Source organism: Pygocentrus nattereri, chromosome 9 (assembly GCF_015220715.1).
Source record: "Pygocentrus nattereri isolate fPygNat1 chromosome 9, fPygNat1.pri, whole genome shotgun sequence".
NCBI classification, from domain to species: Eukaryota; Metazoa; Chordata; class Actinopteri; order Characiformes; family Serrasalmidae; genus Pygocentrus; species Pygocentrus nattereri.
In genome coordinates, this window is record NC_051219.1 from 37,205,433 (window position 1) to 37,227,689 (window position 22,257).

At 39.3% G+C, this 22,257-nt stretch overlaps 2 protein-coding genes across 2 annotated transcripts in view; both read left to right on the plus strand.

Annotated features, from left to right (window-relative positions):
- iffo2a (intermediate filament family orphan 2a) overlaps positions 1-11,622 on the plus strand; it is a 34,008-nt gene extending 22,386 nt beyond the window's left edge. The window contains exons 3-9 of the mRNA XM_017709897.2: positions 184-279; positions 2,664-2,840; positions 5,326-5,471; positions 7,196-7,379; positions 7,777-7,866; positions 7,949-8,085; positions 9,590-11,622. Of these exons, the coding sequence (XP_017565386.2) occupies positions 184-279; positions 2,664-2,840; positions 5,326-5,471; positions 7,196-7,379; positions 7,777-7,866; positions 7,949-8,085; positions 9,590-9,854 (1,095 nt within the window). The 3' untranslated portion in view covers positions 9,855-11,622. The remainder of the gene's footprint in view (positions 1-183; positions 280-2,663; positions 2,841-5,325; positions 5,472-7,195; positions 7,380-7,776; positions 7,867-7,948; positions 8,086-9,589) is intronic.
- Positions 11,623-13,194: 1,572 nt separating this feature from the next.
- On the plus strand, positions 13,195-21,706 carry LOC108432231 (taste receptor type 1 member 1). The gene is made up of 7 exons (XM_017705942.2): positions 13,195-13,358; positions 13,852-14,140; positions 16,036-16,794; positions 17,813-18,034; positions 18,907-19,027; positions 19,758-20,128; positions 21,152-21,706. Exons 1-7 carry the CDS (start codon positions 13,195-13,197, stop codon positions 21,704-21,706), a joined length of 2,481 nt encoding a protein of 826 aa, XP_017561431.2.
- Positions 21,707-22,257: the final 551 nt, after the last annotated feature.

The following is a 22,257-nucleotide window of genomic DNA, read 5'->3' on the forward strand; positions in this document are numbered from 1 at the left end:
GAATGAATGAACACATTTGAGCCTGAACTGAATTCAAAAGATCATTTCAGTCTACAGTAGAAAACTGACTTTTTGTGCATGGTAGGTCAGAGTAACGGTTTATAGTGGTTCCTTGGTCAACGTGTTGTTGTCTTGTTCATGTACACATTTTAACTTGCTGCTTTTCTTCTGCTTCCCCCACAGAGCGCCCAAGAGTCTGAGGCCATACAAGGAGAGTTAACAGAGAAAGTGGAACGCCTTAAAACAGAACTGGTCGTTTTTAAGAGCCTCATGACTGATGTGAGTATTCTTAGTTATTTGCTGCATTTGGAGCATAAGTTCAAATTGTGAAACCAAGTGCTCTTAGCTGTGTTTAATGTCCTTGCTGTTGTTGAGCGTTCTAGTGAGTCATGATGTTTATTTGAATGGTCAACAAAGAAATTTCAAATCCTTTGTCCTGAATAATCCACAAACACAAAATGTGCACAGAGGAGAGTCATATACTGCAAAAAAGAGAACATCATTTGCCTTTATCACACAAAGATACTCTTATCTTAATTGCTGTCAATTAGCACTGGGTCTCTTAAGCAAATTAATCTGAACTTTTAAGCAAATACCTTTGGCAGCTGCCTTGCTAGAAGACCACAGCTGTAGATAAACAAGCTGTAGATCGCTTGGTCCTGTGGCTCTGCACAGATGCTCATTGTTCCCTAATGTTCAGCAGACTTGGCTCCTCACACTGCCATGGCCATAAACCACTGCTGTGAGCCGCTCCATGTTTTATGGTCCGGAATGCATATGCTCACAGTGCTGCCATGCATAGTCAAAGAACTACAGTGACTCCTGTTGAATGCAGGTCACTGTCCTTCCCTGCTCTTTATGGAGCTTAACACAGCAGCACCTGCTCTTAGGTCCTGCGTCTGCTCTCACTGCTTTAATTATGAGCATTAGTCTTGATAGACTTTGAGCCTATGACATTGTGAAAGCTCATTTCTTGCACAGACATAATCAAGTGCAACCTATGACTTGATTATGGTTTCTGAAGTGAGTTATTTAGCATGAGGACCCGACTGATATATTGGTATCAATACAGTCAATACAGCAACTTGGCCGAAGTTGCAATATAAATAACATTATTTGCTCTTTAAATGGCTGAACTGGCAATTTACACTTGCAAATGAAAAAACCTTTTGTCTTTTTAAGAGCTGCACTATGTGTATGTATGTGGTTTTAGTAAAATGAAATATACTGCCTGGAGATAATAATTTAAAACTCAGATGCCTTGGGTCAGATTTTTTTAAGACCATGATACACATCATTATGTATTAACGCAATATGCACAGCCTCAAAAAGAAGGTCCAGCTCGATGTTCATGTCATGTCACATTTAATGTTCATTATACTGATAACGATATAATGACTTCAGTAGATCTCTTTGAATCTGTTTGTAGTTCTCATACTAACACTCTCGCAGTCATCACAGCAGATCCATCCACTCTGAAAAGGCGTCTAACAACACACAATGTAACAAAATGTTTTTCCGCAGTTCGAATTCAGTTACGCATTTTCAACGACGTCTCCAAAATCCCCAAAACTCACACAGTGTAGCTTTGAACAACATGAATCAAATAAAGTGGTACATTTAAAGTAAGAAGTGATTGGCTATTTAACACACAGAGTTCCTGCACGATTGCACAATGAGTGCACTTACCTGGCTACTGTTATTGCTGTCTTAAAATTGCAACACAGATCAGCCAAAATGAACTGATCTGACTGTGTATCCCTGGAATGTCATCCACGTAATCTTTATTACAGTAATACAGAAAAACTTGAAAACAAAGCACTCTCACACTGCGCTGCGCTGCATCCAATTAAACAGGACTAATTGTGCTCACTTTGTAAGGAAACATGCAGTCATTGTTCTTTAAGTACTGGTGACTCAGATGATGACTGACTGGTGCTCAGAACAGTGTAATTTGGCATATTGCTCTACTGACCATTTGTATTTTTGCGAAGGACACTAAAATGTAAAGTGTTTTTGCTGCACTGAAAGGATGAACTTGAATTTCTCACTATTTATTGAGTTGATTGCAAATACATGATGCTCGCAGCAGAGCCGTTTCTTGGCACTCACTGATTTCTCACCCTATCCTCTAGTGGAGCAGTGGAGAAGTATATCACACACTGTTGACTGGCAGTGAAGTGTAAAATACCTCACTGTGTTCTTGGCCAAGGAACTAAAGTCTGTCTCAGCTTCTGCCCAAACAGACAATCTTCTTGTTCTTCATCTTCTATTCTACTGCTGTCTTGGTCTACTTCACACCAGCACTGTTTAAAACCGTGTTTTTGCAATAAGTGCTGTGGAGATGAGACCTGCACATTTTGTGTTTAGAAATCTGGTTTGGGTTTTATGTTCTGCAGTGTGTTTGGCACACTTTACTGTATTTCTACAGGGGTGTTGAAATTACGATGCATTGATCTGAAGGTGGTGATTCAACATTCATTTTAAAATGTTTTTGGATTGTATCAAATCAACATGGATCAAGTTCTGGTGACATTTTACATTTACTAAATAATCATGACTGTATCAAACCACTGAGAGGTCACCTTTGGTTGATAATGACTAACTGGTTGATTGTAGTTTTGTGATTTGAAACTGTCGTTTTTCATTACCACTCCATACAGCAAATGTCAGATTTGGACTCTAAAATCCATGAAAAAGCCATGAAGGTGGACATGGACATTTGCAGACGTATAGACATCACAGCCAAGTTGTGTGACGTGGCCCAGCAGAGGAACTCTGAGGACATGAGCAAAATGTTTCACGTCAGTCCCTCCAGAGTGCCTCTAGAGCAGAAAGCGGTAAGGCTGCTGTATGCATTTGCATTTGGTTGGCTACAGTATATTTTATTGTTATTTTATATTATTAAAAAGCCCATACCTACATTTCTCTTGTATTTTATGTTTTTTTTCCACACTGTGTTTTCATGTGCCCAAATAAGAAGTCATAATTAATATTTGCACAACTGTTTTCTAACCTCTCTTTATCCCTTAGAATTAAGCAGTTTGTATGTTAATATATGTTATTAAAGTATGTTAATGATTCTGCTCCAATTCTGTGCCCTGAATTCTGCATTATACAAAAAGCAGTCTGGGCAGAAACACACTTTAGCCTGAATGCGTGGAGCTAAATTACTTCTGGTGGGGATATATATATATATATATATATATATATATATATATATATATATATATATATATATATATATATATATATATATATATATATATATATATACTGTGCCTCCAGGTAGTGTATTCAACCCCCTGCTGATTTTGCTAATTCAACAAGTTGCAAATAAGTTAGAGCCTTCAAACTTTGAACAAGAGTAGCATTTATTAACAGATGCCTAAATATTGCAAACAAAAATATAAGTTGCTCAATTAAATTGTAATAAATTTTAAAAATGAAAATTAGGATAAATTATTATTCAACTCTGAGGTTTAATATTTTGTGGAATAACCCTTGTTTGCAGCTATTAATCGTTTTTCATAAGACCTGATCAGGCCGGCGCAGGTCTCTGGAGGAATCCCGAGTAAACCCACTCCTCCATGCAGATCTTCTCCAAGTTGTCTAGGTTCTTTGGGCATCTCTTGTGGACATTGATCTTGAGCGCCTTCCACAAGTTTTCAGTTGGGTTAAGGTCAGGAGACTGACTAGGTCACTGCAACACCTTGATGTTTTCCCTCTTAAACCAGGCCTTGGTTTTTTTGGCCACGTGCTTGAGGCTGTTGTCCTGTTGGAAGATGAAATGATGATCCATCTTAAGATCCTTGATGGAGGAGCAGAGGTTTTTGGCCATAATCTCCAGGTAGGCTGTGCTGTCCATCTACCCATGGATGCGGACCAGATGGCCAGGCCCCTTGGCTGAGAAGCATGATGCTGCCACCACCGTGCTTGACTGTAGGGTCGGTATTCTTGAGGTTGTATGCAGTGTCATCATCTCGCCAAACGCCCCGGGGGTGGTTGGCACCAAAGACCTTGATCATGGTGTCATCAGATCAGAGAACCTTGAACCAGTCTGCCTCAGAGTCCTCCAAGTGCGGTGGAGTATATTATTTATCGTATTTATTGAAACCAGTGTCCCCACCGTCATGAGATCTTCCTGGAGCTCCTTCCCTGTTGTCCTTGGGTCAGTCTTCACCATTCAAACAAGCCTGGCCTCGGCACGGGGGAAAACTTTGAGAGGCTGTGCAGGCCGTGGAAGGTAAACAGTAGTTCCATAAGCCTTCCACTTCTGGATGATGCTCTCAATGGTGTTGTCCCCCTTGCCAGCCTTGTGACCCTCCACAATTTTCTCTCTGATGGCCTTGGAATGCTCCTTAGTCTTTCCCATGTTGACCATGTATGAGTGCTGTTCACTTGATTGGGGAGGGGATTTTATATACAGAAAAGGCAGGAAAAACCAGATAATTAATCCAAGCATGTGAAGCTCATTGTTCTTAATACCTCAGTCACTTCTTAATACTTGAGGGAACCAAACAGAATTCTAGTGGTTTGAGTGGGTTGAATAATAATTGACCATCTGGTAAACTTTGCAAAATTTGTAAAAATTAATAAACAGGAATAACATTCTTTTTTGCTGCAGTGCATCTCACATGTCCAGGTCCATCTACAGTCCACATCTCACAGTGCTAAGTTAACTCCAAATGTGTAAACCTGCAAAATTTGCAGGGGATTGAATACTTCTTGGAGGTACTATATATGTATATGTATGGGTGTTGTTGTTGTTGTTGTTGTTGTTGTTGTTGTTGTTGTTGTTGTTGTTTTTTGTTTTTTTTTCATGACCACACAAAGATTGAAGCAGAATGTTTTGCAGTTTAATTTACATATATGGATTGTATGTACTGACAACTGAACAGTACAATCTGAAAAAGCGTTTCCTCTGAAATGATTCATAGAATTAAACATAATCAGTATAAACCAGTTATATGTTTGGGTGTATTGTGTTAATCGATGCAGGGCTTATTTTGAGCTCTCTGTTATGGTGCTACTTATCTAAATTTAATTAGTTGTGTAGAAGGTCTGGCTAGGCAGCAACATGGCCATGTAATCTCAGACTAATTTGCTAACAGGCTTTTTTTCACCTATACCAGGAATAAAAAACATAAAGGACAGTAATGCTCTCTATTTATGGCTACACAGATTGAGTCACATTTTTACTGTTATTTGATGCTGAAGTGACCCTGAAGGTACACATTGTCACTGGCCTTCCTCTGCTGACATGAAATGGTAATTGAGGTGTGTGTGGGTGTGTGTGTGTGTGTTTATGTTCATGTTTTGAAGGTGTCTGCGGCATGTAAGAAGAGAGAGTGTAAGGGTGTGTGTGAAGAGGACAGTGTGGAGATGGAGGCGGATAGCGGCGACTGTGAAAAGGAAGTGGCTGGATCTCTGAACATCACTGACGAGATGAAGCGCATGCTCAACCAGCTGTGAGTGACTGCCAGCGGCTTACAGCACCATTCTGACTCTAACTTCACCTTAAAGAGAGAGTTCAGCCAAAAATCTGATTTACGCAGTTTTCCTCCTTAACAAGACATGTTTGGTGTCGAAAGTTCGCTTCATTAGTTTTGTACTGAAGCTACGAGGCTAATATAGCTGTCAGGTAATGGGAGCTTATAGCCACCAGTTATCATCATACAAACTGCAAGGCTAAATAATTGTGCGCTTGTCCTAAACTGTGTTTAGTTGCTAAGTATTCTCATTTAGACTTACGTTTTTGATGCTGTATGGCTGTAAAAATCGTCACAGAGCTAAAAAGAGGAGTAGTGGGCATTCTGAATTCTGAACTTTTGTCCATTTTTATACATAATGGTGTGTCATACAGTGTCGAAACGACAATCTTAATTAAGATTATTAAAATATTCAACACTCTAATGATTTGGGCATGTAGTGGTCACAGTGCTTGTAGTGGCAGTCAGACTGGCTGTATCTTGTGTTAAGACCAAAACTGTGTATATCAGATCTTTAGCTGAACTGTTGCTTTAACATTATCTGGTCCAGCTTGGTTTGTACATAGTCACCTTTTGCAGTATCTCTGTTCAATGTATACTGAACAAAAATATAACCCAGCTAAATATGGGTGGGTTGTGAAATAGAATTCCCACATTAGTATCAGGGTGGAGCCGTGATTTGCCAGTAGCAGGGCAATGCAAAATCCTGGATCAAACTGCTGTAAACTGGGAGCAGAATCTAAAGTGTTGCATTGAGGTTTTTGTTAAGTATATTTGGCAGGCACTCCTGCAGAAGCAGTGAACTGGTTTGTTTGTTTCCCCCCCCAGACAGTAAATGTGTTCTGATGGTATGTTGCCACCTAGTGGTCAGTCACCTGACACTCCCTGAATCCGTTTTTTGCTTATAAATTGCATAAATCATAGACCACGCTTTCATTCCGTTTCCATTCAAAACCGCCATTACAACAAAAACAAATTATTTGTTTTACAGTGGCAGAACAAAAGCAGAAAACATACATTTAATAGAAAATAATATAAAATCCTCTTCTATAGTGAGAGGAAAATGAGTGAAAAGACAAGTTTTTCAATTCTAGGTGATTAAAAAATGATTAAACGCACTCCTAACAACCGTGCAGGACCTGGTAGAATAGCAAACCTATCACTGTCAGATAAACAGTGTTCAAAGCTTTCATTTTTGAGAGAGAGGAGATGAATTTCTACTTTTACTTCAGATCTGGAAGGATGTTTCTGTCCTTCCACTGTCACAAGACAAGTCTGCTCTGTGAGTCTGAAAAGATGTAGCTGTAACGAAGTCATAACAATCAGTGTAAATTTCTGTTAATATATGTTTAAATATATGTATATTGCTACTGTTTGAACAAAACCTCATATCTCCAACTGTTTGTCAGTTTTTGATATAATTTGAAATGCCTGTTGTCCTATAAATTCTTTGTAAATTTCATGATGAATGGGCCAAAAGAAACGATACAAAAGACGTCTATTTTCTTTAACTTACATTAAAAGTAAAGTAAGTATATGTATATTTTCTTTTTTCTGCACTTGAAAAACTCTCTCTGAGTTATTCTGTGTGTTTGTGTGGAAGCTTTTGTGAATGTGGAGGCTGGACTGGTTTTTCGTTTCCTTGCTCTTTGGCCTGCCTTGCTTTGATTCAGGAGTGGCTCAGATCTTTGCTCTCTTGCCAGGAGAGAGACGTTTGACTTTGACGATGACTGTGACAGTCTGGCCTGGGAGGAGACTGAGGAGACTCTGCTGCTGTGGGAGGACTTTGCTAACAGCCCTGTTATTACCACCTCCGCTGCTGCCGCCACCACCAATGCAGCCTGTACTGCAGCCTGTGCTGACTGCCCTGTAGAGGCACATGAGCAGGTGAGCTACAGCAGCTTCTGAAATATTTATCTGCTGTTGATGTTGTAGCTTGTTTTTAAAAACAAATGCACAGGCTGTATTGGTTTTTGATTGCTATTAGAAGTCTAGAGTTAGTCATTATCATTTTTATTTCTATACAATTACATAATCACATTAATTACATCATTACATAATGATTTACACTCATATTCGCTTTACAATCTATATTAACCAATTTGAGTCTCCACTGATATTTTTATGTTTATTTTAATGTCAAACACACATTAAAGTAAAACTACATTAAATTTTTACAATTTGAATTTCTTGTCTTTTTTCTGTGATGACTGAATTGTAAGGGTCAGTCACAGACTCTATTACCTTTGAGACATTTAGTGAATAATATCTGTGGTTCTTTCAGGATGGAAGTCTGCGCAGTCTGATAAATGAGACTGAATCGCTCTTTAAAAACAGAGAGCAGGAGTACCAGGCTACTATCGGACAGATCGAGGTAAGGGGCAGTTAAGAACCTCATTTAAACAGTCTTTGTTCGTGTCTTTCTGTTTGTAAGCTCCTTCTGCCTCTCTTTCCAGCTGGAGCTGGCCACAGCCAAGAACGACATGACCAGACACCTGCATGAGTACATGGAGATGTGCAGTATGAAGAGAGGACTGGATGTGCAGATGGAGACGTGTCGCAGACTCATCAGAAGCTCGGGGGCCACGGGCAGGTGTGTTTGATCTGGATGAGTACAGAGCATTGCCAGTGTATGGAAACCAGTTACCCCACTATTTTCAGGTCAATTGTGTCACATGAGACTGTGCAGGCGCCTTAATAACACACATGCCCAGCATGCAGTGCAAATAACTGAATTGTTTGTAGAGGCTGTCCAGCAAATTTTGGTGATAGTGTTTAAGACTATCGCAGACACTCATTGCAACAGTACATTTTCAAAACACAATGAATTTTAGTTACAACTTCATTTATCATTAGTTGTTAATGTACAATATACTGTAGATCTAGAGATGAGAACAACAGAGCATGAGAAAGACAACAGAGTGAAAAGAACCAGCTTCAGTTAAACATGCATATGTAATAATAAATACATAATAATGTAAATTACTTAAATTATTGTATTGCTTTCACTTCTTTTACTACTTTATCATATTATTTTCTGTGCTGTTGTGGATAAACATTTATTTTTAATCCATAAAGTTCTAGTCAAGCCTGTGGATAAAATGACAGACAGCCCAGTCTCTTTAGAACAGGACAGGGCTTTTGGGTAATCTAAGATGGCTCGGATGTGGCTTTATTTTTGGACTGAAGACAATCCAAAATGAATGGAAATGAAGTTAGAGTTTCTCTCAAATGGTCCTCTCATGCCTGAGCAGCTCACTCCTGATAACACGTTTTGGAAGGCCAAAGCTGAGGGCCTGGTACAGAGATGCAAACATGAGCACAGAACTCCTTCAGTCATGTAAATTTTTTTGAAATCAGTACTTGATTTAATATATAAACCAGGGGTTTCAAACTCAAACACTAAAAATCCCAGGAAATCTTTGGGCCAGCTGTGTTTTTGTTTTATTTTTACTTAACATTTTAACCCAATTGACCATTGTTTATTCAAAATACACTATATTTCCAAAAGTATTCACTCGCCCATCCAAATCATTAAATTCAGGTGTTCTAATCACTTCCATGGCCACAGGTGTATAAAACCAAGCACCTTGGCCTGCGGTCTGCACAGAGTCCTGACCTCAAACCAACAGAACACCTTTGGGATGAATTACAGCAGAGACAGCGAGCCAGGCCTTCTCGTCCAACATCAGTGTCTGACCTCAGAAATGTGCTTCTGGAAGAATGGTCAAAAATTCCCATAAACACACTTCTAAACCTTGTGGAAAGTCTTCCCAGAAGCTGTTATAGCTGCAAAGGGTGGGCCGACATCATATTAAACCCTATGGATTAAGAATGGGATGTCATTCAAGTTCATATGCGTGTGAAGCCAGATGAGTGAATACTTTTGGCAATATACTGCATATACCAATTCAGTGGCAAAAAAATTGAAAAATTGTTTTAGATAAAACAGGTTTTATGTAAAACTTTAGACTACACAGGCTGCAGAAAACTGTTAAACCTCTTTAAATGAGTTTTTGAAATGTTTTTCCAATTATTTTGAGTAAACTGAAGTTCTGGTGTTGAAAGAGTTCTTGTCTGGTTACTCTCTGCTGCAGACACTCACCCTCCTTCAGCTCTGCGGCCAGCAGCGACTCAGGAAACACAGATGACATGCAGGACGAGCTGGACAGAGACAGCGAGAGGGACGGAGAGAGGAGCGGAGAGAGCAGTGGAGAGAAGGATGGAGACAGAGATGCGGAGAGGGATGTAGACATACCGGGAGAGACAGGTAAAGAAATGGAGGGAGAGATGGGTGGAGAGAGAGAAGAGAGGGGCAGAGAGAGGGATGGAGAGTCAGAAGTATATGAAGAGGCCAGTTGATGTCCAACCCCACCACATGCCTTTTATTTCAAAAAGTGGGCCAGGTGGTTGTGCAAATCTCCGGCTCTCTCCTCTTCCATGCCGTCTCTGTGGCTCGCAGGGCTAAAAGTGTTGGTGCTGTATTTGCTGTCCCAGTTGGGGTCAATTGAACCAGCTTAAAGCAGTCTTAAAGGATCATTCTACTGAAGTTGCGGCCTCTTCATCAGCACTGCCACAGCATGGCTCCCTCACCGGCTTGCACAAGGCTCACTCTTCAAACCTGCAATATATACCACATCCTCAGATAACACTCACTATGAGCTACAGTGAAGAGGCAACCGTTTGGAAAGTATTTGATGGTTATTTAGTGAAATGTGTTAGTTTTTTTTTTTTTTTTTTTTGTAATAATAATTTTTTTTTTATTATAATAATAATAATGATTTTAAATGATACATAATCACTATGTTGGTGATTTATTAAGAGGCAGTATTTAATTTTGTTGCTGTTATACCAAATCCTCATAACCCATCATACATTGTGTGAACATTTCATGATAAATGTAACAATACAAATGCTCCAAAATGATTTGGATAAAATCTCATTATAGTAACATACATTGAAGTTGAAGCTGCACTGCGCAGATGAACCTTTTCTGAGTTGGAACAAAAAAGAAACACTAATGGGCAATTACATATTTCCACCAGAGAGGTCTCCAAATCCCCAAAACCTACATAGGGCAGCTTTTAGAATATTCTTTTACCATTTTAGAGATACTGTTTTTTAAATGATGACAATTTATTTGTTTCTTTTGGTCAGTAACATTAGACTTATTTATATAGTATATTTTCCATTCAACAGTAGATTGTTGGCTAATTAAAAAAACCTATTATGGTGGAAAGGTAACTCTGAAATCTGGAATATGTTTGAGAAATGAGTTCCTCAACAATAGCTCAGCCATGCATTTCCCAAGAATACATGTCCAGGAGTTTCATGGTGCTCAGGAACTCAAAATGTGGAGTAGACAACATTGCACAACATGAACAATGGTGATACTGTGCATTAAGAACTATGCAACATGCTATCTTGGACTGTCCTTTAAATGTGGTCGTGTGGTTTTCCGGCTTTTTTCTCTAAATACCGAATACTTGGTGAGAAAATCCCTTATTGCTTTTCTTATTTACCCTGTAATGCAGGAGCTTAATTGAGCTCCTCTGAGTGTTTTGAGAGGTGATGTCAAAACAGTAGTAAACCCAAACCCATGTGCCTACAACTGTACTTTATATCTCTCTGCCTTATTCAATTTCTTTCTTTATATGTGCTTATTTAAAAACAAAGGATGATTAAGCACCTTTGACTCTGTCATAATTAATGTTCAAATCTGATCCTAGACTAAATCAAAGAATCAATGTTTATGTAATATGTGCTACAATTGAGTCTCCTTTTTAAACAAGAAAGCCATAACCATGTCGGTCCTCAGGTTTTAGTTAGTTTAGTTGAAGTGTAAATTTGGGAATATAGTTTCTTTAGAAATATACAACCTGTGCTTTGTTTCCAGGTTATAAACCAGGACCACATGTAAGAAAAAGGAAACTCTTATTGATTTTCTCTTGTATGTATTATATCATGTTTAAAAAGGGCTTCTTTGAGTGCTCGCTATTATGACTGTGTGCAGAATTATGTGGAGATTCTCAATCATTGTTGCCTTTTTTAATTTATGGAAACGAATCATTCCATATTTTGTATCTTCTGCTTAATGATCATGGAATAAATCATCGTTGATACACTATCATTATGTCTTCCTTGCCTTTTTTTTGTTTTTGGCCTACAGAGGCTAAACAATGCTACTAATATGTTGATATATTTTACTCTCTTTTCCAATATTGTTCTAATATTTCTGTCATATGCAAAAGTTTGGGCACCCCTGTTCAAATGAAGTCTTTTGTTGATTTTCTAAATGAAAAAAGTTAACATATACTCTACAGCTACAGGTCGGTCCTAGAGGGTCCCCAGCCCTGCACCTTTTTAGTGCTTTCTTGCTCTGAAACATGCACTTGAACTAGGGAAGAGCTTTATTAATTAGCTGCTTAGTTGGTTTAAATGTGCAGGGCAGGGGACCAGGACTGGAAAGAACACAACACATCTGTACATTTTATTATAATACAGTCTAATAATCCTTGCATACATTTTGTATTATATGGAAGTGAATTTTTACAAATACTGCTAATTATGTAGGATAATGTATATAAACTTGTCATTTTCTTTCTAATACATTTTCAGTTAAATATCATTTATCTGTCTTTTAATAAGCTTTTATTATAGCTAAAAAAGATATACTAAATATTAAAAACATGCAGGTTTTCATTTCTAATATAAACGTTCACTGTGTGACTGGGCAATCTCAGTAAAGGATATCAAAACAAAGGCATAAATGTCTCCGGACTTTCCCCAGAGGAATGTGCTCGATGCTGCTGTTGTGAAATGATACAGGTCGGCATTCAGGAAGCCAAAAGTAGAGTTGTTCAGTCAGTTCTACTATAGAGTCTTTTTTTTAATCTCCTGCCCTATAAATGCCATTTATTAATGATTTATGGACACTTGAAACCCTCCCAGTGTTCCAGTGCTTTACATGGATTTGCCTGTCGAACCTAGATGCTGCTTTCATGTGAAGTGATGGTACAGAATAAATAAAACAAGACTGTGGTCTGCTGTTTACCTTATGTTGCGTGAATGCCCAGGCGCTCAGGCAAATTGCCCTTCAGCGGTCTGAATGCTGATGCATTTGGATGTAATTCAACCCCTTTCAGTTTGAGGAAACAGCAGAATTTGGTTGGATGGAGAATTTGATCACATTTCAGGACTACAGACGGTTTCCATCAAGTCTGTATAGAAATATTCAATAAAGTCAAAAACCTGACCGCTGCTTCCCACGCTGTGGTGCAAATGTATTTCTCTCCTGTTTCCATTTAATTGCATGAGTGATTAGTCAAAATGAGTGAAAAATAGATTTAGACTATGCTGTTGGCCTTTTAATGTTCTTTTTACTGAACAATGTGTTATCAGCTGCTGGAATGTTCAGGGAAAACCGGTTTGGCCATTTGAAGGTTTATCGCTAGTTTTTGTAGAGTAACAGTGCTACAGAGAAATTAGGCCTGATGTTTTTTTTTTTTCCCTATGATTTAAGCGCACTCAGTTCTTTACTCTAGCAGGAAAACACGATGGTGAGAAACAAATGGCTTAATGCAAATCCATCTGTCAGTGACATTAACACTTTTGTGCATGCAAATCCTCGCTTGCAATCGAGTGTAGAAAAAGAGAAGGCGGGTGTGGAGCGAGGCCTCTGGGGAACAGGTGTGGCTGAAGCATGGGAGAGCTGCTGTACAGGACTCTGCTGCTGGGGTGCATCTGGAGCTGCTGTTATGGCACCGGGCTCCAGCTTAAAGGAGATTTCACCATCTATGGCATGTTCCCTCTCCATAATGCTGATCAAACCATCTCAGCTGCTCCCTGTATGCCTGACTGTAAACAGTAAGACTTTCCATTCTACTTACAGAAAGAATCAGTTGCTTTATCACCAAAAGGCTCTGTATTAGTGTTGCGACCCATCCAGGATTTCTCTGGATAGTTTCTCTGGATTTTGGTTGTTTGAATTCCATTTAGAATGAATGAATTTCACTGCTGGACACTGTCCTGGAATCAAAGCCTTTTCATATATTGGCAAATCTAGAACGCTTCCTTTTATCCAGTTAAACCATTTGTATATGAAGAATAGGTTTGTTTGGTTCAGGTTCAGGTTTTGGCAAGGTCCACTGTTTAGACACCAGGCAGCATGATAACTGAAGATTAGGCTCTGTAGCTGAAGTGACATCTATCTACATTAGCTGAGCACAGCTACTCCTCCCTTGAGTTTAGTAAAAATCCAGTGATCGGGTGTCCAGGAGTCTTACAGGGCTAAATGTAATTGTCACTGTTTTATGCATTGTTTCTTATGGCTTTGCCGTTTGTTCTTTGGTTTCTCCAGAGGGACAGACAACAAGCACGGCTTCCACTTGGTGCAGGCTCTGCGCTATGCTGTGAAGGAGATCAACAACAGCACTGGAAAAGAGAAGCTCTTGCCAGGCATCACTCTAGGCTACCAGACATATGACACTTGTTCTCTTCGTGCCAGTGTTCTGGCCACAGTGGACCTGCTGTCTCAGCCGTATAACCGTGTAGATGTGGAACCCCGGGCAGCGGCCCTCATTGGGCCTGACAGCAGTGACTATGCCTTCACTCCAGCAGCTGCACTGGGCGCCTTCCTGCTACCTCAGGTACCTCAGTATAGCTCTCTTAATGACCCAGGGAATCTCTAGGCTTACTAGTGTTGACGTCAAGGCCACTAGTTGAGTCCACGTTGAGGCTGAGTCAAGACCAAGACTTAAAACCAGATTAAGACTTTTTCAAAATATGTAAACAAGATAAAAAAAAAGGAAAAATCTGTAGTTCATCGTAAATGAATTATCAACCATTCTACATAATATATATTCATAAATAACTTTAAATGATATATTATGTAAAATAAAATATTAAATAATATTTTAATATTATATTATCAATATAATATTATAACAACTTTTAGAAGGGAATGATGATACCATTACTGTCTGTCCTTAGTTCAACACCTAAAGTCAGTTAAACATAAACCAAACATAGATGTTTGATGTTTGAATGAACATCAACAAACAATTAATACCCATTTAAGCATCATGGAAAGGCTGATTCACTCCTCAACCAGCAGCGAAAATATTTCATTTAAACATGTAGAGAAAGAACTGTTATTCTGTCTGAATTTATTGCTGCTAATAATTAATATTAATGATCAAAAAAATGTATTATAATTTTCATTTACCTCAGACAGAGGCATTTGGCTGGTCTCAAGGTCAATTTCCGAATCCACCTTGTCCTGAGACTGAGAAAAGATAGGGTCCAGTTATATAATTATATAATAATATATATTATATTACTGTGAAGCGGTAATGAGGAATACGTTATATTGTTCTCTCTTCTCTAACACTCCTAACTTCAACTCATGAAGACCTTAGTTCATTCATTATTTGCATTAAGTAGCATAAAAACCACTGAAAATTTCATAACAGTATATTTCAGTGTTCTAAATTTCCAAAACTACAGTAACGTTCATTAAAATGTTTTTCCTTCTGAATATTATGTCATATTATATCATACACAAAAGTCAGAGATGGGCTTTTCATTTCTTTCATTTTCAGTCAAAACAGTTATTACTTACAAGCTGTTTGTTTTTCAGCATCAGGGGAAAAAAGCAAAAACATTTATTTTACAATAACTGAAAACAATATGAATATTTTCCATATTTAATTTGTCCACCCTTCACTTTTATTACTGCTGCCATTCTTTTTGGAAGACTTGCTTTCACATATTTCACTGAAATCTGCAGGAATATTTTTCAGTGCTTGTAAACACATCAACAGTCTTAAAAGTTATTTTCTGCTTCTCGCAGTCTGAAAAATCTGGGGTCTCTGGTCTAATGTTCAGCAGCTTATTTGTTTGATAATTGATAAATATGCCTTGATCTTCTCAGCAGTGAGCTTGGGGTCGTTATCTTGCTGTAAAATGAATTTCTCTCCAATTTAACCTTTTCCAGAAGGTATAGCGTGATCTATTAGAATGTGTTTGTTTAATCAAGAACAAACGACCAACTCCAGATATTATACATTCTTAAATGCATTGACCCTCCACCATGCCTGACTGATGGTTGTAGTCATGGTTTGAAGAGTCTTTCATTGCAGCGTACATACTTCCTTATGTTACTTCCAAAGATCTCGAATTTAGACTACTTCTTTAAATGTTTCTCCACATCTCAGAAGTCCAGTTTTCTGCTTTATCCCCCAAGTGATCTAGTGCAGATTTCCTTTTCTCAGTAACAGCTTGACTGCTACATGTCTCTTTAGACTCATAGTGATGTCTTCGCAGTGGAAGGATGGATAGAAACAAATTCTGAAAATTTTAGTGCACAATTTTAATTTATTTTCTGATTTTAACATGTTGGGAAAAAAGTAAAACAAAAGTTAAAGCACATTTTATATTCTATTGTCCCTAATATGTTAAATTTGGCAAACATTACATGTTATACATTTAGCCTAATCTTTTTGTATTACTCCCTCTCATGTTTTATGCACTAATTTTGCAGATCTCTTACGAAGCTTCCAATGAAATGCTGAGCAACAAAATGTTATACCCAGCTTTCTTCCGCACCATCCCCAGTGATAAGAACCAGGTTGATGCCATGATCCAGATCCTTCTGAGGTTTAACTGGACTTGGATAGCCCTTCTTGGCAGCGACAATTCATACGGTCAGCAAGGAATGTTGAGCCTGTCACAGCAAGCATCAGATTATGATATATGCATCGCGTACCAAGCTGTGATACCGACCCTTAAAAGTGGCACACAGCAGCAAATGCGAGACATGGTCAGGAATATCATCAAAACAAAAGTCAACACCATAGTGGTGTTTTCCAGTAAGAGGATAGCCAATGGCTTCTTCCCTTTTGTAATAGAGCAGAATATAACAGATAAAGTGTGGATTGGGACGGAGGACTGGTCCATGGCCACCCTGGTGTCTGGAATTCCAGGAATCAGCACTATTGGGACTGTCTTGGGTGTGTCTGTCCAATATGCACCCTTTTCTGGGTTCCAAGATTTTGAGAATCAGGCTGTGTCTGAGCTTAGAGATATAAGCGCCGTAAACAGTTCCAGTGACATGGTGGTCCCATGCCTGCAAAATACAGACTTGTACACAATGGCAACAAAACGCTACTCTCTGGAAAATTATGACATTACCTCTTCTTTTAATGTGTATAAGGCAGTATATGCAGTGGCACATGCACTGCGGCAGGTCCTCAAGTGTGACTCAGGACAATGTGAGAAAACTGAAGTACAGGCAGGGCAGGTCAGTATTTTTATTGCATGTCAGTATGTATTCTATATGTGTGTGTCTATATATATATATATATATATGTATGTATGTGTGTGTGTATATATATATATGTATGTATAGGGCGGCACGGTAGGTAGTGCTGTCGCGAGGAGGGCCTGGGTTCGATTCCCTAGCCGGGTGACCGGGGTCCTCTCTGTGTGGAGTTTGCATGTTCTTGGGGTTCTCTGGTTTCCTCCCACAGTCCAAAGACATGCAGTCAGGCCAACTGGACATGCTAAATTGCCCCTAGGTGTGAATGTGTGAGTGACTGTCTGTGTCTGTCTGTCTGCCCTGAGATGGACTGGCGACCTGTCCAGGGTGTATCCTGCCTTCCGCCCGATGACTGCTGGGATAGGCTCTAGCATCCTCCGTGACCCTGATGGAGAAGCGGCGTAGAATGGATGGATGGATGGATGTATATATGTGTGTGTATTTATATATATATATATATATATATATATATATATATACACACACACACACACACACACACACATACACCTATCAGGCATAACATAACCTCCTTGTTTCTATTGTCCATTTTCTCCTATTACAGACTGCAGTCCATCTTTTTCTCTGCATACTTTATTAGTTCCCTTTTATTCTGTCCTTCAGTGGTCAGAACCCCCATGGACTCTCACAGAGCAGATTTTTGGGTGGTGTATCATTCTCAGCACTGCACTAACACTGACATGGTGGTGGTGTGATAATGTGTGTTGCGCTGGTCTGAGTGGATCAGAACAGGGTTAAGGGTTAGTAAGTGGATCTGAAAAAATGGACAATGAGCGCAGAAACATGGTCATAATGTTGCACCTGATCAATGTATAGTGTAAATACATGTGTGTGTGTGTGTGTGTGTGTGTGTGTGTATACATATAACACAACTGGTGATATAAATAATAACACAACCAAATCATAGACTTCTATGCCACATTAAATCAATTTAATTAGTGCCTCCTACTAATTCTCCTCTTGTCTTTAAACCACTCAGCTCCTTCAGAGTTTAAAGCGAGTACGGTTCACTGTAAGAAACACATCAGTATATTTTGATAAGAATGGAGACCCAGCCACAGGATATGACATAGTAACATGGACATGGAAGGGGAAAGCATGGTCTTTCAGAGTGGTGGGTGCCTTCAGTCCAGACCCCCCTTATCTTCAAGTGGACCTTTCTCAGATTCAGTGGACGGCAGATGATTCAGATGGAACCAATGTATGTTTTCTTTTCCTTTTTTTTCTTTTCAATCTTCAATTTTTAGTAGAACAGGTCAAGTGAATGAAAACAACTTCTAAACAATTCATTTCAGTACCTTTGAGGGAATCATTTGGCAAAATATCTCATTTACCCAAATCTTCCACTTAACCCTGATACAGTCAATCAGCCATATTTGATGACCAAATTGTACTTCTTCAGTTTAGAGATGGTGCTATGAGGCTAACGTTGCTAACAAACACTATAAGTCAATGGTCACCTGAATCTTTCTGTAAACACATCCCCAAAACTGCTCCCAAACCACATCCAGGACTTCATTAATGTTGCACAGACTTGTCAATGTGGTAGCTGAAAGCTTATTTTAGGTAAAAGGTGTTGTGCCGAATTCTGCCATCCTCACAAAATCATGCCCCCCTTCACGTGTCTAGTGATGCAAGATTGCATTCACAAAAAATTTTATTTTTAAACATTTATCTTCAGTTCAAAAATTCAAGATTAATTGATTATTTCTAAATAAGAAACAGAACAGAAGTTGCAAACATAATCAGTAGCATCCAAATGCCTGCATGACACCATGCAGGAGAAAATCAGCAAACCACCTGTGAAGTTTTGTTCATGCTATGCTTGGAACCCCATCGACAGGTTGAGAGAAGCTCTGGAGATGTATGTACAGAAATGATTTGACTCACTACTGACTTCTAGTGTTTGTTAGCTCTAGTAAAACTAAAGAAGCACAATTTACACACCAAGCACATCTTGGCTGATTGAATACATCCAGGGAAAGCAGAAAATTGTGACTATTTATTTTGTTTTGAATGATTAATTTGTAAACATCTTGGATGAACATATGGGATCTTTCTGTCTACGTCTAGGTGCCTGAGTCACGGTGTTCTCCAGAATGCCCCTATGGTTATAGGCAACTCCAGGTCGGCCAACATAAGTGCTGTTTTGAATGCATGGCATGCCCTGCTTCCACTTTCCTCAACAAGACTGGTAAACAGCTCACACAAGAAACAGTGATATATTGGTGTCATACATGTACTTCATGATTTCAGCACAAGGTGGCACACATTGCATTACTTTAAGTACTTGCTCATTTACTCAATTCTACACCAGACTTCTATTCTTCATCCCAGAGCCACATATCTTACATATTTGTTTAATTTTAGTACTGCATAAGGTATTGTAGTCACTGGATAATATGCCTTAAAACCACTGAATAAGAACCCTAAAATTTCAGGACTTAAAAGATTCACAAAAGTCTGTAGGCTGCTTACATTTACTCTACTAGCTTTTTACATCAGATATTTTATTATAAATACTCACATTAAGTCCACCTTGTGGGTTTACAGTTAGAGCCAGTTTGTTGCCAAGCACAGTTTGCGTAAGTCATCCTGTAGATATTGATGAATGATCCTGTAGTTATTGATCAAGTCACTGATCTGTTATGCTTTATATCCTCATACCAGGGCCAAACCAGTCATCGCGGTAGAAGATAGTGCTGTGTCATTGTCACTACTGTGTTAAATCATTTCTGGTAAACATTAGCCCTTTGGTCAGAAACTGACCAATGATAAATAGGTTAGAGGGTGCCTGTCTACACAGCCTGTATAGTGTGCATATAAGTGAAGTTAGGTGAAGTTCCTGTGTCCAGTGAGTGGAAGAAACTATTTGTTTCTAATAAATATATTTAATGCCAGTTTCACTCTTTGTATCATACCAGGATCTACCAGCTGCCAGTCCTGTGCGCAGGGTCAGTGGTCTCCAGCTGAGAGTGAGGCCTGTCTGAACAGAACAGTACTTTACCTGCCGTGGGATGCCCCCTTGTCTCTTGCACTGCTGGTTCTACTGGCCTTGACTCTGCTGCTCACTCTGGGCACTGCTGCCCTCTTCTTGCGCAACTTGACCACCCCAGTGGTGAAGTCTGCCGGGGGCAGGACCTGTCTGCTCATGCTGCTGTCCCTGACCGCAGCATCCTGCAGCACACTCTGCCACTTTGGCACACCCTCCCAGCCAGCCTGTCTGCTCAAACAGTCCCTCTTCCTCTTCAGCTTCACCGTCTGCTTGGCCTGTGTGACCGTCCGCTCCTTCCAGGTATGAGAAGTCATTTGAATTAGCGGTCTAGGCTTTTGCGGAGCACTCAGGGTAGAGGAAAAGTAAAGAAAAGTGCCTGAAGTATTCAGTTCTCTGTATAACTTAATAGGAATATCCAATTTCAGGCAGCATCTGTCCGCATAGGGACTGAGCTGAATTATTTTATTTACACTCCTTTCTTTTGGGTTCTTTTGGTTAAAATAAAATGCTAATGCTTAAAAGTGAAAGAATCAGCAAAGCACTGAACCAAGAGAACGTAATGAAGTTACTCCCAGAAAAGAAATAGTAGCTCAGTGTAAATGGCTGAAGTAAGTAAAACATAGATTACTATGCTAACAAATGAGTAATACTATGATTGCTTGAAAACACTCAGAGAAGTGCAAATCAGTTTCACTGAAGTACATGTAAATGAGTAAATGTATCTTATTACACAGGCCGCCTCTTCCTTCACTAATTTTTACATCAACTGTTTCACTTGGCCTCCTCAGTTCCCCTTGGGAAATCCCTGCTGCGATGCTAATGACCATTCCATTACTTTATTAGCTCAAGTGAAGTTTATTAGAGGAGTTCTCGGAGAGGCAAGTGATAAAGTGAATAGCAAAACGGAGAAATCATCGTAACCTGACCCATTTCAAGCCTGAGAAAATGGAGGTCAAAGCTGTTTATAAGCCATAACATTAAAGTACCTTAAAATGCTTAATATTTTAAAACCATAACATTCAGTTTGCTCAGAGTGAAGGCAGAAAACGACTGCATCTGTTATACGTCACTGCTAGCAACAACAAAAAGGCCATACATCATTGTTTTAAAACAAAGTTTATAGTCAGCTCACTGACTGCCCCCCCCCTGCTGGTGAGTGGTGATTTGTGTAGAGCAGTTGTGCTGCACTAGTAGTTTTTTGGCAAACTGGAAAGGGCATGTTTAAAAAAGTGAAAACAGGGCCTGTGTATCCTGGAAATTGTTTCAAATCTGTTTTTTTTTTAGTGCCTTCAGCCTAATTAAATTTTTTTCCTTTCATTGCAGGTGGTGTGCATATTCAAGTGGTCCTCTAAACTCCCCCGGTTTTATGAGACCTGGGCCAAAAACCGAGGCCCTGAGATGTTCATCCTGGTCACTTCTGTGGTAGAGTTCCTCATCTCTGTTCTCCATGTGGCTCTATACACACCTTTCCCCTCGGAGAACCATGACTTGTACTATGACAGCATTGTGCTAGAGTGCAGTAACGATCTGTCTCCTGGAGCATTTGTAGAGATTCTGTTTGTGTCCCTACTTAGCATTCTTTGCTTCTGCCTTAGCTACGTGGGTAAAGACCTCCCAGCTAATTACAATGAGGCCAAGTGCATCACATTCAGCCTCATGATCTGCATCATCTCCTGGATCAGTTTCTTCACAGTCCAAAGCATTAACAGAGGGACTGTAACTATGGCCTTGGAGGTGGCTGCTGTACTTTGTAGTGTCCTTGGGATACTTGGTGGATATTTTTTACCCAAAGTGTACATCATGTTGGTAAAATCTCAAATGAATACCACTGCCCACTTCCAAAACTGCATTCAAATGTACACCATGACCAAACAGTGAAACCCCTGCTGAAAGCTTTGGCATTTTTTTTTTAAATCACATACTTTCTTAGAATAAAGCGTAACAGAAACCTAGTTTCACTGCTTTTAGAGGCAGCTGGGTCTGAGATTGTCTTTTTCACTTGATCTGTTTGGCATATGCTTGCCCTCGTGTAGAATGGAGGAGAAAGGGTAATTGTGTTAACAGACGAAAGAGCAGTGCCATGGTCTAAGCTGGCACAAGTTACCATCTGTTCTGAGCTCTATTCTCGGGTAAGCGTGCCCAGTTTCACTCCAAGTTTCTTGGGAAATGGTGTAATTGGGCATCTGCTTTAAATAATGACCTTATATGTGGCACAGCAGATGGCCTCAAGTCCCACTGATCAGTAGTAGCTCTTAAAAAACATTAAGGACAAAACATTGACTAAAACCTAACGTGATATATGTTGAAAATGAAAAAAAAATCTGTGCTAATTTGCTCAGAATGATGAAATCTTAAAATAGGCAATAATATGTAGTTCTTCACAACATCTTAATTATCTTGAAGCTGGTACGAAAATATAGTAAATAGTA